Source organism: Bubalus kerabau, chromosome 17, assembly GCF_029407905.1.
Source record: "Bubalus kerabau isolate K-KA32 ecotype Philippines breed swamp buffalo chromosome 17, PCC_UOA_SB_1v2, whole genome shotgun sequence".
In the NCBI taxonomy this organism is placed as follows: domain Eukaryota; kingdom Metazoa; phylum Chordata; class Mammalia; order Artiodactyla; family Bovidae; genus Bubalus; species Bubalus kerabau.
Window position 1 is genome coordinate 43,040,312 of NC_073640.1, and position 14,475 is coordinate 43,054,786.

Genomic DNA, 14,475 nt, shown 5'->3' on the forward strand with positions numbered 1-14,475 from the left:
TATGTATAAGTCTGGAGGTGTGTGAGCCCCTGAGACTTTGTGATTTGTGAGTTGAGCATAAAGTGCAAGAAGGGCAGGTTTCTGGAATGGATGTCATGCTGAGAACCTTATGGAGTATTCCGGACTAAAGGATTTTAGGTAGGGAAATGGCATTACCAGGTTTTCCCTTTAGAACAGTCACTGTGGCTGCAGTGTAGAGAGTGACTAGGCTGAGGGGGTGGAGTGGGAGTGGACACCCAATTCTGGAGGCAGGGAGGTCAGTTAAGCTGTTGCAGTCACCGAGACAAGCCATGGGAGTAACATTAACAAAGGAAGGCAGCAGGGATAAAAAGGCATAGGTGAATTTGTGAGATATTAGGGGATAGAATCTCAGGGTAGGGGCAGAATAGTGTCCCCTTTGAGAGTGTGGACTCTGGAACCAGAATGACTCTTCTCCTTGCAGCTCTCCCCTTTCCTAGTGTGGGAACTGGGGCAGGTTACTTACCTCCTCTGTGCCTCTGTTTCCTTATCTGGGATATGGGGAGACTAATAGCACCCACATCTAGGTGGTTGTAGTGATACACAGGTGATTGATAGGTATGTGGTATTATTTAATCATGGTATTAATTTGCATTTTCCTGATATCTGGTAATGTTGAACAACTTTTCATATGCTTTTTGCGCTTGATACATCTTCAATGAAATGTCTCCATGTCCTTTGTCTATTTTCTAATTGAATTGTGTGTTAGGTAGAATAATGTCACTTTTCCACCAAGTATGTCCATGTTGAGTCTTCCAATCCATGAACATAGATCTCCTTTTTACTTAGATGCTTTCTGATTTTTTAAATTGGCTCTTTGTCATTTTTAGTATACAAGTCTTGCATATGTTTTGTTCAACTTACTTTGTTTTTGAAGGAATACAGTTATAAATGGTATCGTATTTTGGTTTCCACATCTTTATTGTTAGTATATAGAAATGTGAATGATGTTTGTGTGTTCATACTCACTTGTTAGTTCTAGGAGGTTTGTTGTAGATTCTTTGGGAATATCTATGTAGACAGGCCATCTGCATCTAAGGAGAGTTTTTTTCCTTGTTTTCTGCTCTATATGTTTTTTATTTCTTTTTTTTTTTTCCTTCTAGCATTGACTAGAACTTCTAATACTATGTCTGATAGCCATGGTTAGAGTGGACCTCCTTGCCTTGTCCTCAGTCTTTATGGGGAAAGCATGCAGTCTTTTGCCATTCAGGATGATGTCAACTGGGCTTCCCAGGTGGCTCAGTGGTAAAGAATCTTCCTGCCAGTGCAGGAGTTGGGGGTTCGATCCCGGAGAAGGGAATGGCCTATCCACTCCAGTATTCTCGCCTGGGAAATCCCATGGACAGATGAGCCTGGCGTGCTATAGTCCATGGTGTTGCAAAGGAGTTGGATATGACTTAGTGACTAATCAGCAACAGGGATGTCAGCTGTAAAGTTTTTTGTATATTTTCTTTATTAAGTTACTCTATATTCCTAGTTTTCTGGGAGTTTTTCTTATCATGAATGTTGTTGAATTTTGCCAGATGCTTTTACTACATAAATTGATATGATCATATGATGTTTCTTCTTTAACCTGCTAATGTGATGGATTACATTGAAATTTGAGTGTTTAACTAGACTTATATTCCTGGAATTAAACTATTCGGTCATGGCATATAATTATTTTTCGTATTGCTAAATAACTTGTTAGGATTTTGATAATATTTTGTTAAACTTTTTTTTCACTTATATTCATGACAGATACTGGTTTTTAGGTGTTTTTTGGGTATTACTTTCTTTGTCTGGTTTTGTCTTAGGCCTCATAAAATGAATTGTAAAATGTTCCCTTTTCCATTTTCTGAAAAAGATTGGTAGTATTGGTGTTAATTCTTCTTTAAATGTTTCCTATAATTCTCCAGTGAAACCATCTATGCCTAGAGATTTCTTTTTTTTTCTGAGTTATAAAATTATAAATTCTTTTTCCATAATACTTTGAGTTATTCAGATTATCTGTTCATATTAAGTTGTGGTAGTGTGTTTGAGAAATCGAAGCAATACATCTAAGCTGTCATATTTATGAGTGTGCAGTTGTTTATAGTGTTTCCTTATTATTCTTCTGATATCTATATGGTTTGTCCTTTTTTATTAAATTCCTAATAGTGGTAGTTTGTGTCTTCTTTCTTTACTGGAGGTTTGTCAGTATTATTGGTTTCTCCAGAGAATCAGATCTTTGATTAATTCTCTCTATTGCTTTTCTGTTTTTAATTTTACTGATTTCTGTTCTTATCTTTATTATTTGCTCCTGTTTGCTTTTGTTTTGTTTGGTCATCTTTTTCTTTTTCTGGACGTAGGTGCTTAGATGACATAATTGACTTTTACTGTTTTCTAATCTAAAAAGCCTCTTGATGAAAGTGAAAGAGGAGAGTGAAAAAGTTGGCGTAAAGCTCAACATTCAGAAAACGAAGATCATGGCATCTGGTCCCATCACTTCATGGGAAATAGATGGGAAACAGTGGAAACAGTGTCAGACTTCATTATTTTTGAGCTCCAAAATCACTGCAGATGGTGATTGCAGCCATGAAATTAAAAGACGCTTACTCTTTGGAAGGAAAGTTATGACCAACCTAGATAGCATATTCAAAAGCAGAGATATTACTTTGCCAACAAAAGGTCTGTCTAGTCAAGGCTTTGGTTTTTCCAGTGGTCATGTATGGATGTGAGAGTTGGACTGTGAAGAAAGCTGAGCACCGAAGAATTGATGCTTTTAAACTGTGGTGTTGGAGAAGACTCTTAAGAGTCCCATGGACTGCAAGGAGATCCAACCAGTCCTAAAGGAGACCAGTGCTGGGTGTTCATTGGAAGGACTGATGCTGAGGCTGAAGCTGCAGTACTTTGGCCACCTCATGCAAAGAGTTGACTCATTAGAAAAGACCCTGATGCTGGGAGGATTGGAGGCAGGAGGAGAAGGGGACGACAGAGGATGAGATGGCTGGATGTCATCACTGACTCAATGCACATGAGTTTGGGTGAACTCCGGGCATTGGTGATGGACAGGGAGGACCGGCGTGCTGCAGTTCATGGGGTCACAAAGAGTCGGACACGACTGAGTGACTGCACTGAACTGAACTGAACTAAATCTAAATATTTAGTGTTATAACTTTCAACCTCCTCCAAATTTTGAACTGTTGTGTTTTCATTTTCATTCAATTCAACATACTTTTGGTTTTCCTTCTTTGATTTGTGTTTATTTAGAAATGTGTTGTTTAGTTTCTAAGTATTTGGAGATTTTGTGTTATCTTTCTGTTGTGTGTTTCTAATTTGATTTCACAGTGGTTAACCAGCACCCTCTGTATGATTCCAGTTCTTTTAACTTTGTTGAATTTTATTTCATGGCCTGGAAAATCATCTATCTTTGTATATGTTGCTTGGATACATGAAAAGCATGTACATTTCTGCTGCTGTTGGGCAGACTGTTCCATAAATATTGATTAAATCATGTTGGTTGTGTTATGTTCCTCTATATCTTGTTAATTTTCTGCTTAATATTCACGTTAATAGTTGAGAAAGGCATGTTGAAGTCTCCAACTACAATTGTGGATTTGTATAGTTGTTTTCATTTTTTGTGTCATATATTTTGAAGCTTGGTTCAAGTCATATATTTTAAAAGTTGTCTGGTGCATTTATAATTACGATTGTTGTGTCTCTTTGGTAGATTCACCCTTTGACATTACATAATGTCCCTTTTTGTTCCTGGTCATTTTCTTTGATTTGAAGTCAACTTTATCTAATATTACTATAGCCCTTCTTGCTTTCTTTTGACCAACATTTGCATGATATACGTCCTCCCTCCTTTTGCTTATAATCTATGTATGTCATTATTGTTGAAGCGATTCTCTTAATCATAACTATTGTCTCCATCCCCTCTCAGGTGTTCGTGTTTGCACGCAAGCACTATTTACTAGTTTAGTGAAGTGGGTCATTTTCCTGTAACATTTTCTGCATTCTTGATATGGCTTAATTATGTTCTTACACATGTTCCTCCATTTCCTGGTCTCCTGTACCCTAGCTGGTAGATCTAGAGATTAATTAGATTTAGGTTAAGATTTTTGTTAATAGCGCTACACAGGTGGTGCTGTGTGCTACATCACGTCAGGAGGCACATAATATGTCTGGTTTTCACTCTTTTAGTGTTAAGATTGATGTAGAGGGCTCAGGTGTTGTTAGCCTGTTTGAGCCATTATAAAGTTCTTTAACAACATTCTTCCTAATGGTTCTGGCATTGATGATCCTTCGTTTCATTAGAGGCTGAAAATGGTGATTCTTTTTCTGTCATTTCTTCTGCATTTATTAGCTGGAGTTTGTCTATGAAGAATAATTTCCCCTCATAAACTATTTGGATAACTTATGATGCAATTTGTACAGAAAGGGACAGGATAAATGGTTGATTCTTCCCTGTTATTGTTTCCAAACTAATTAGTTTTGTGTCCTAGCAACTTCCAAAGGTGACCAATGATTGTTTTTTAGTATCTTTTTTGAACTCAGAGTTTTAAAGACGAATCCATTGCACCCTTTGTTTTTGTTTTCCCAAATTGTCCTGTCTTTGGTGAGTGAAAACTCCTTCAAGTTGCTCTGGGCTCCTTAGACTCGACCCCAGTAGCCTTTGGTAACGTCCTTGTCTTTCAGTATAGTAGAATGTCCCGAGTTCATCTCATATATTTCACGCCCCAGACCTTGAGTTACTCGTTTCTCTAAGGCGCATGGTTTCTTTTAGTGGGAAGTAGATTGAAAGACCACGTTACGTCCTGGGACTGCCATTGCTCACTGAGCTTTCATTGCTTCGAGGGTCTTTCAGTAGGCAAGTTATTTAAAAGGAGAAAATAATCATGAGCTGAAACTCGTATTTGCCATTTAAATTTAAGATTATAGTATTTCTTAATATAAGAACTTTTATGGTTTTATTTTTTTTTTATGTTGAAATGCTTGATTCCTAACAATATTGATATTGCTACTTGTTTTTAAAATATTATTACTAATATTAGGACAATAAGACTACTATCCAATGATGATATATAGTCAAAAATCATGTTTTAAGGTTGTTTAGAATAACTGTTTTCTCTTTGTAGTTATGACACCAACTTGATATACAGCAAGGTTTATTTGTTTCACTTTTCAACTTTTAAGGATTGATTTTTTTTTAATGTTTTAAAATATATTTTAACAGCTTTATTGAGATATAATAATTCACATTCAATTCAGGATGCAATTCATCCATTTAAAGTGTACATACAATTCACAGTTTTTAGTATATTCACAAACATGTGCAATTATTACCATAGTCAGTTGTAAACATTTTCATTTCAAAAAGAAATCCCATACCTTTTAGTTATCACTCTTCTATCCCTTCATTCCTCCCAGACCTTTGCAATGACTAATCTACTTTTTCTCTATAGAGATTGTCCTTTTCTGGTCACTTCATGTGAATGGACTCACACAATACATATTTTCGTGTGTGTGTGACTGGCTCATTTTACTTAACAAAATGTTTTTGAGGTTTTTCCAAGTCTCTGTGATCCAAGGGAGTGGTTCAGTCTCACCCTTGGTTCTGGGATTTTCACAAAGGTGTCTTGTCTATGGATAATTGCTGTTAATAGATGGTCTTTTTGTGAGTGGGACTGAAGTTGGCAACTACCTATTCTACCATGTTGGTGATATCACACTTCCTATTTATAATAATTATGTGTATTGTATGTGATTTATCATTAGTCTTTATTTAGTATGTCATCTTTGCTTTTTCTAAAATTCCTTTTGATATTTAGGAACATTAATCTTTATGTTCAGCAGTTTTCTTTGTATGTAAACCCTTTATAGTGCCTATATTTTTATCTCTTGCTGTATAACAAATTACCCCAGATTAATAGGTTAAAACAATATTTGTTTTCTCAGTTTCTGTAGGTCAGGAGTCTAGAAGATGCTTAGCTGGGTGATTCCTACTTAGGGTCTCTCATGCATCTCCAGTCAAGCTTTTGGCCCAGACTGCAGTCATCTCAAGGCTCAACCGGGGCTGGCAACTCTGCCTCCATTCCCATGGTTGTTGGCAGGCCTTAGAAGACCCACTGCCAAGCCCACTCATGTCATTGCTGGCAGGCCTTGGCTCCTCACCACATGGGCCTCTCTATAGGTTTCTCAGTGTCCTTACAGTTAGTAACTGGTGATCCGAGAGAGAGCCAGACAGGGCCCAAGATGGTACCAGTTCTCTTTATAATTGATTTCACATGTGACATCCATCACTTGTGCTGTTTTATATTTGTTACAATACCTAAGTACAGCCCACACACAAGGGGAGAAGGATTATATAAATACCTGAATGCTTAGAAACAGGTATCATTGGCTGCCATCATAGGGGCTTTCTACCACAAATCCCTTAATTCTTCTTTATTCTATCTCATTAAATGGTTTGATTCCTACCTCTTATATGACTACTACTAATCTTAATCTACTTTTTGGCTTTCTTTTCTTAATTTTCATGTAAAATTGTGTCCTTTTTGTTGGATGAGCCCATCCTCTATTATATTCATCAGGAAGGGAACATGTTTGTAATAGTCCCTGGGCTTTGGCGTGTTCAAAACTCCTTTTCTGTAGCCTTGATGATGGAAGGAGAGCTTGGTTGCTTGTAAAATCTCTGGCTCAGGCTTTTTAAAGTTTTTGGAAAATATTCCTCCTCTGTTTGCCCATTTCATGGATTGCTTTTACAAAGTGTACTGACATCTAGTTCTCTTTTTTTCATACATTATTTTGACTTTTTGTCTGGATGCTAATTTTAAAAATTCTTTACACTCTAGTAGTTCTTCCAAGATATATCTCAGAGTTGATCATTTTGGGTCAACCTTCCTGGGTAACCACCAATTCCTTTTGCTTGTTTTTTTAATGGAAAATTTTCTTGGATTATAGTTTTAAATATTTAGTTCTCCTCCTCCAGTACTTTATTTTTCTTCTTCATTGGCTCCAGTTATAGCATGTTAGAACTTCTTTAGCTGTTTTCTATTTCAATCATCTTTTTTTTTCTGATTGTTTTTCTTATTTTAAAATTTCATATTAATTTCTTTGGGTGTTTTATTGCTTTATTTCAGTGTACCTTATTACATTTTCATTCATATCTATTTTCCTTTATGCACCACTTTCCCTTCCAGTTTGGTCTGGTAATGCCTTACTGTCTTTTGAACTTTTAATGCTTTTAAGGTTTTTTAATTTGATGTTTATCCAGCATTTCTCCCCTACAGGGTTAAAAAATCTAGCCTGCTATTACTAAAAATAAAAATCCCTACTTAGTCATAAGTGAAAGTGTGAAAGTGACCCTGTGGCCTGACTATACAGTCCATGGAATTCTCCAGGCTAGAATACTGGAGTGGGTAGCCTTTCCCTTCTCCAGGGGATCTTCCCAACCCAGGGATCGAACCCAGGTCTCCTGCATTGCAGGCACGTTCTTTACCAGCTGAGCCACAAGGGAAGCCCCTACTTAGTCATAAATGGATTCCCAAAGTTGCAAATGTCCTAGTAGAAGTATAAGGAAATATATTCAATGGGGAAATGTCATATTTCTTTGATTTGGAGGTATTGGGCAGCTGATTAATGCCTTATTTATTACTATAAACTTCAGAACATTTTCAGAAACTTCTTCCCCATATCATCTCATGCCGCCTTTTTTAATTCTCTGCCAGCTGTGAAGGCCTGAAGCCTTATATTTATTCTGTTTGAAGGGTGTCATGAGAGAGAATTGTCAAATAAGCAGATAAAGTAGCAAACTATGAAGTATATTTATTGAGCAGTTTTTTGTTTATCTGGGGAAGATAAAAGTACCAAAATGTAAAAGCTGCTTGTGTTTTCATGTCTTCCCTGAGCTTAGTCCAGAATCACTTGTTTTGTCTAAAAGGGGTCCCAGAGTTTGGGATAAGGCTAACTCTAGACTGGCTCATGGAATAGACTCCTACAGTTAAGGCATTGGTTCCAAGTACTGGATGTATTTTTGAAGATCAGTATTTTCTAAACCTTCTTGTATTTGAAAAAGCTTCAAAAAATGTGACCTATATTCAGAAATTAACTGCATTTGTTCTAAAACTTTTTGTTTTTCATTCTTAGGTAAACAGAGGAAATAGCTAAAAATGACAAGTAGAAGTATTGAGGAGTCCATGGGGGCTGTTCATATGGGGTTAGTCAGAACACTTAAAGGATTCCAAAGCAAGATTTTACCACCCATGAGTCCAAAGGTGGTTGCAGAAGATGAAGTAAATCGAATGGTAATGTATCAGAGAATTTCAGAGTAAAGTATCCCCTATGAGAGGAGAAGTATCTCTCAGAAAAATACCTTTCTCCTCTGGAGAATGACAATGGCTGCCTGGCATTCTCAGAATATCAAACAGGATATCAAATATTCTCAGTTTAGTTAACATGGTAGCTTGCTACAGAGCATAGATACCTTTTAAAGCCTGGGAAGTTTTTGAAATTACATACATCAAAGTAGAGGCTTAAATTGCTTACATTAATCAGTTGAAGTAAGACTATACAGACAAAGCAATGAATAGTAGTTGTTCTTGGGTAAGCCCTTGCTGGGTTATTTAAATGATAGGTAACATTTTTTCTCATGAGATTAGAAAGTGTTAAAGCACTTTATGTTCTTATTTGGGTAAGTGGATGTGACTGGCTATTGTATCTGATGATCAGCTGAGAGCTCTTTGGAAACAAGATATGCTCTTATGATTTCTAAAAAGTTCAAACTCATTCCTAGGCAGCACAGTCACACTTCCCAGATCCTTTACATTTTCTAAGACTTCTCTTTAACCAGGTATAACATGATAAACACCCAAAAGCTTTGCTTGCATGTTGTAACTTCGGTTGAGAAATAGAAATGTCTCAGACTCTTTAGCTCTGAAGCCCTTAAGTGATTTTAGAAACCTAGAGTTTTATGCTCTTCTGAGCATAAATGTTAAGCTCATTGGACATGCTCCTGTGCAGTTTCTTGCCCTTCCTCTCCCCAACCCCATGTTCTTTTGTGTGATTCCTTTAAAATCATAAGGAAACGGCAACCATATGTCATTTCAAATTATTGTGCAAAAAGCTCAGAAGTGCATGGGTCCTTCCCTTGTTTGTATTATTTAGTTATTTTAAATGTTTTATAAGGGAACTTAGTGGCATTCCAGAATTATCCTGAAAGCTATAAACACAAATTATTCATTACTGGCACTTAGGAAAACACTTTTTCAGTATTACCACTTATGAATCTTCAGCTCCTGTTGTTTTCAATTCTAGCTGACACCCTCGGAGTTCCTGAAGGAAATGTCCCTCACCACAGAGCAGAGACTGGCCAACACCCGTGTGATGTGCCGACCACAGATCATTGAACTTTTAGATATGAGGGAAACAACACATCAAAAGGTAGCTGCTTTCTGTTGTATTTGTGTATAAGGTAGATCCTGGAATAATGTGACTGTTCTAAAACAGTAAGAACTAAGCAGTACTTATTGTTTTGGGGCCAACTAATCCCTTATTGAATTTGTTTTATATTTTCTTTTTCTACATCTGTTGATGTTGGTATCTATAATTTGATACCAAGAATTGCAGAGTACAAGTAACTTTTGATTAGTCACATTTCTTCCTTAGCTACTTCTGAACACTATGGTTTACATAGTAAGAGTAATCCCGAGAATTATATTAGTCAAGCCCAATTGGGTTATCTTTCTAGAAAAAGAAGTCCCTTCTTAACTGAGCTGTCATTACTAGAAAGGAAGAAGGGGGAATTGTTTATTAAAACAGGCATTTTTGTCTGTTCTGGCTCATTTCCAATAACAAATACATCCTTTTAGTCTGTAAAGAATAGCTATTTTGATGTTTCTGTTTTTGAATGTAAACTATATATTCCAGGCTTTAGGAACATGTTTTTAGAGTGGGTCTTATTTCCTACTTTTAAATTATTTTCTTGAATTATACGCTTCAGTTTTTATGCACAAATTATGGTATGAGCCTCCCTTAGTTGAACTCCTGGAGATTAGACCCCTCTCAAAGGGTTCCTAGCTATTCCTGAGGGTTTTTCAGAGTGATTTCCCTCAAGAGGAGTGATTGCCTCAGGCTGTTTTGCTCTCCTTAGCATGCCATTGCCTCTCCTGTCTAGGATATGCATACAATTTACTCTTTTTCTGAGCCCTGCCAGCTTTAGTTATTCATTGCTTCCTCTTTTTCCCATGCTGCTGCTGCTGCCGCTAAGTCGCTTCAGTCGTGTCCAACTCTGTGCAACCCCATAGACGGCAGCCCACCAGGCTCCCCCGTCCTTGGGATTCTCCAGGCAAGAACACTGGAGTGGGTTGCCACTTCCTTCTCCATAGCCCCCCCTCTAACTTCAAGGCAGGGAACACAGCTTCTTCCAAAGCTAGTTCATCATAATTAAGGGCTATCTGCTTCTCTCCCAGAGCATAACTAAAACCAGACTGTGTGTATTGTTGTGTGCTACTGCTTGTGGATGTGTTTTAATGTATTTTGATTGAGGCTCTTAGTGTACCACATCTCATCTTCTTTCATCTTCTGTTAACTCAGTCAGTTATTTTTTTACTTTATTTTCCTGAGTTTCATTTGTTTCTTATTTAATGAGAGTCATACCTTTCTCATTTCCTCAAGAAGAGATTATGGAAACTCTATGTCCTTTATTTTATATGTTTGACAATATTTGCTTATTGCCTTTAGAGGTGAACTATAGACTTGTTGGATGTACAATTTTTGGGCCACATGTTTTCCCTATAAGAGCTTTGCAGGCATTTTCTTCACTACCTTCTGGTTTTAAATGATGATATGAGGAAACATTGAAAGTGAAAATTGCTCAGTCGTGTCTGACTCTTTGCAACCCCATAGACCTAGTCCATGGAATTCTCTAGGCCAGAATACTGGAGTGGGTAGCCTCCGCAGGGGATCTTCCCAACCCAGGTATCGAACCTAGGTCTCCCACATTGGGGCCGAATTCTTTACCAGCTGAGCCACGAGGGAGAGCCCAAGAATACTGGAGTGGATAGCCTATCCCTTCTCCAGTGGATCTTCCTGACCCAGGAATCGAACCGGGGTCTCCTGCATTGCAGGTGGATTCTTTACCAGCTGAGCTATAATATTAACTTGTGTGCCCAAAGGTTGTTTATTCTTATTTGATATCCAGTGATTTTATTAGGGAGGCTTCCCAGGTGGTGCTAATGGTAAAGAACCTGCCTGCCAGTGCAGGAGATGTAAGAGATGTGGGTTCAATCCCCGGGTCAGGAAGATCCCCTGGAGGAGGAGATGACAACTCACTCCAGTGTTCTTGTCTGGGAAATCCCAAGGACAGAGGAACCTGGTGGCCTATGGTCCATTGGCTCGCACAGAGTCAAACTTAGCATGCATGCAGCATGCACAGTGTTATTAGGATGTGACTAAATTTTTCCTAAAATATTATATCTGTTACTTTTTGCTAGAAAGTTTTCTTGGATTATCAAGTATTCATGCCATTTTTGTGTTTTTTTTTTCCCCTTTAGAAATATCAGTGGTGAAGATGCTGTATCTTCTTTGCCCTTCTTCACCTTGTATTTCCTCTCTAATCCATTTTAAACTTTGTTCATTCCCATTTCATTGTAATTACATTCATCAGCATCCTCTGTATCCCTTCTTTGAAGTGTGTGTGTGTCTTAAAATTCATTCTTAAGCTCGATCAGTTCAACACCTTTGGGTCGTCTCACAGCATTTTACATAGTTAGTATCTTTTTTGTACCTTTTAATTCACTTGTGTCTCAGATATCACACTCCTTTGGCTTTCTTCCTACTTAACTGGTTGCTTTTTTCTTATTTGTTGGCTCTTTCTCGTTTTCCTAATCACTAAACATTGGAGCTCCCCAGTACTTGCTCTTTAAACTTCTTTCTCTTCTGCACTCACTCCTTAGGTGGCCCCTTGTAGGAACGAGGTTTTAAATTTCACCTTTTAAATGATTACCTTCATAATTATATCTCCTACTGTGGTCTAGCCCCTGAACTCTGGATCATATATTCAGCTCAGTGTATGATTGGCAGCTCAAACTTAAAATCTTGAAGATCTAAATTTTGCATTACATTCTTTCCCTAAAGTCATGATCTTTCCTCCATCCACCATGTAATACCTCCATTGATCTGTTTTCCCAGGCCAAAAACCTTGGTGTTATCTCTGATGCCTCTGTTTTTCTCACATCTTATGTGAAATCCAACAAGGCTAGTGATCACAAATACATCTCTATAATCAAACCACTTCTCACCACCTCTGCCACCACCATCCCATCCAACCCATCATCATCTAGACTCCTAAAGTAGCCTCCCTGTGTCCCTCTGATCACCCCATTATCAGTTCTCCACAAAGAAGAGTGGTTTTTTAAAATGTAAACTAGAACAGGTTGCTTCCATGTTGAAAACTGCCTAGAAGCTTCCTGTTACCCTCATAATGAGAAAGTCCTGCAGCATCTGAGCCTGCATCCTTCATAGTCTTTTCCTTTGTCTCTTCTGCAGCTCATTCTCCTCTAACTGCACCTCCTTTTGCTGCTCTTCAAACACTCAAAGATACTTCTTACCCCAGGGTCTTTGCACTTGTTATTCCTTCTAACTGGAATGCTGTTTTCTCAGATCTTTGCATGATTTCAATGCAAATCATTCCATAGAGAGGCCATCCCTTGACTGCCTATCCCCATTCATGCCATCTCCTTGTCCTGCTTCGGCTTTCTTTATAGCTTTAACACTGCCCGACCTTGTTTTATGTATTTTTATTCTTTATCCATTTCCTCAAGAATTTTAGCTTCATGAGGCAGTGGTTTTATTGGCTTTCTTCACTACTGTATGCTCAACATATGGAAAGCATTAGAAATTCAATTAGCATTTATTGAATTGGTGCTTGAATTTTTTATCGCTTTTGATTGCTTAATCTTCCCTGGAACTCTTGAATATTTGCTTTGTGCTCTCTGATTTTTTTCTATTATGTTCTTTGAACTTATGATGAAGTGGTGTAGTTAAGATTCTTATTGTTTTCATGGCAACCAGAAAAGTGAATATTCATTTGACGTTTTCTTTGCTTCTCTTTTTCTTTTTTTGGTGAGTGTTTTTGTATAGATCCTGGTTTATTTGTCATTGTGATTATTATTATCACTCATCTTTGAAATAAAGAACGGAATTCTTCCTGGACTTGCTGTTTTCAGGTAGTTAATGTTGAGGCAGGGCTGGTAGTATTGCAGTCCAATAGGAATTCGCCATGATTCTAGGGGCAGCTCTTTATGAAAGAGGATTGTATGTGTTTGTTTATTTGGAAAGAGGATGAGAAGAAGGGAGGAGATGTGACAGATTTGTGTTAGCCTTTTCTTCCCCCCAGAGTTCCCCAGCTATGATTCTTCTAGCCTGTCTAAATGATGGACTCTTCCTATAAATATGCATATTAGTGTATTTTCCACACACCTGCCAGTGGTTCAGTGTAGATTTTTTTTTTCTTTTAAAATAAAGTGATTGGGTATTTCTTCCCATTAGGGAAGTCCATAGAGTTTCTTTAGTTTCTCTCAATAATGGTTTGTAGATTTTCCAGATAAAGATCTTACACATCTTTCATTGGATTTATTCCTATGTGTTTTATGTTTTAGAATGTGGTTTTAAATGGTATTGTTTATAAATTTCATTTCCTAAATGTTCATTGCTAGTACAAAGAAATATAATTTATTTATGTTGACTTTTTATTCAGTGACCTTGATAAGTCACTTATCAATTCTAATTTATGGGTTATTTTGAATTTTTTAAAATTAATCAATTTTAATTGGAGGATAATTACTTTACAATATTGTGATGGTTTTTTGTCATACATCAACATGAATCAGCCACAGGTATACATGTATCCCCCTCATCCTGAACCCCCCTCCCACATCCCTCCCCACTCTATCTCTGGGTTGTTCCAGAACACCAGCTTTGGGTGCCCTGCTTCATGCATCAAACTTGTTCTGGTCATCTGTTTTACATATGATAATGTATATGTTTCAGTGCTGTTCTCTCAGATCATCCCACCCTCGCCTTCTCCCACTGAATCCAAAAGTCTATTCTTTACATCTGTGTCTCCTTTGCTGCTCTGCATGTAGGATCATCAGTACTATCTTTCTAATATATGTGCATTAATATACAGTATTTTTCATTCTGTTACTCCTTTTAAAGTGTTTCCTTGGTTTTTAGTGTTAATATTCATAGGTATGTGTAGTAATTTCTTATCTTTTCCAGTCATTTCTGCCATTTTGTGACTATATGATTAATTTATTCTTTCAACTGTAGTTTCCAGGAATTGACCTGGATCAGGCGTTATTCCAGCCTTTTCCATCAGAAATCATATTTCAGAACTACACTCCCTGTGAAGTCTATGAGGTCCCACTGGTTTTGAGGAACACTGACACAGTGAGTATGTTTGCTGGGATGGCTGTACCTTTTATGGATATA

At 37.4% G+C, this 14,475-nt stretch overlaps 1 protein-coding gene across 1 annotated transcript in view; it reads left to right on the forward strand.

Moving 5' to 3' along the window:
* Positions 1-14,475, forward strand: part of HYDIN (HYDIN axonemal central pair apparatus protein) — a 419,919-nt gene that overhangs the window by 84,195 nt on the left and 321,249 nt on the right. The window contains 3 exon segments of the mRNA XM_055554109.1: positions 8,131-8,288; positions 9,298-9,423; positions 14,314-14,433. Coding sequence (XP_055410084.1) covers positions 8,154-8,288; positions 9,298-9,423; positions 14,314-14,433 — 381 coding nt within the window. The 5' untranslated portion in view covers positions 8,131-8,153.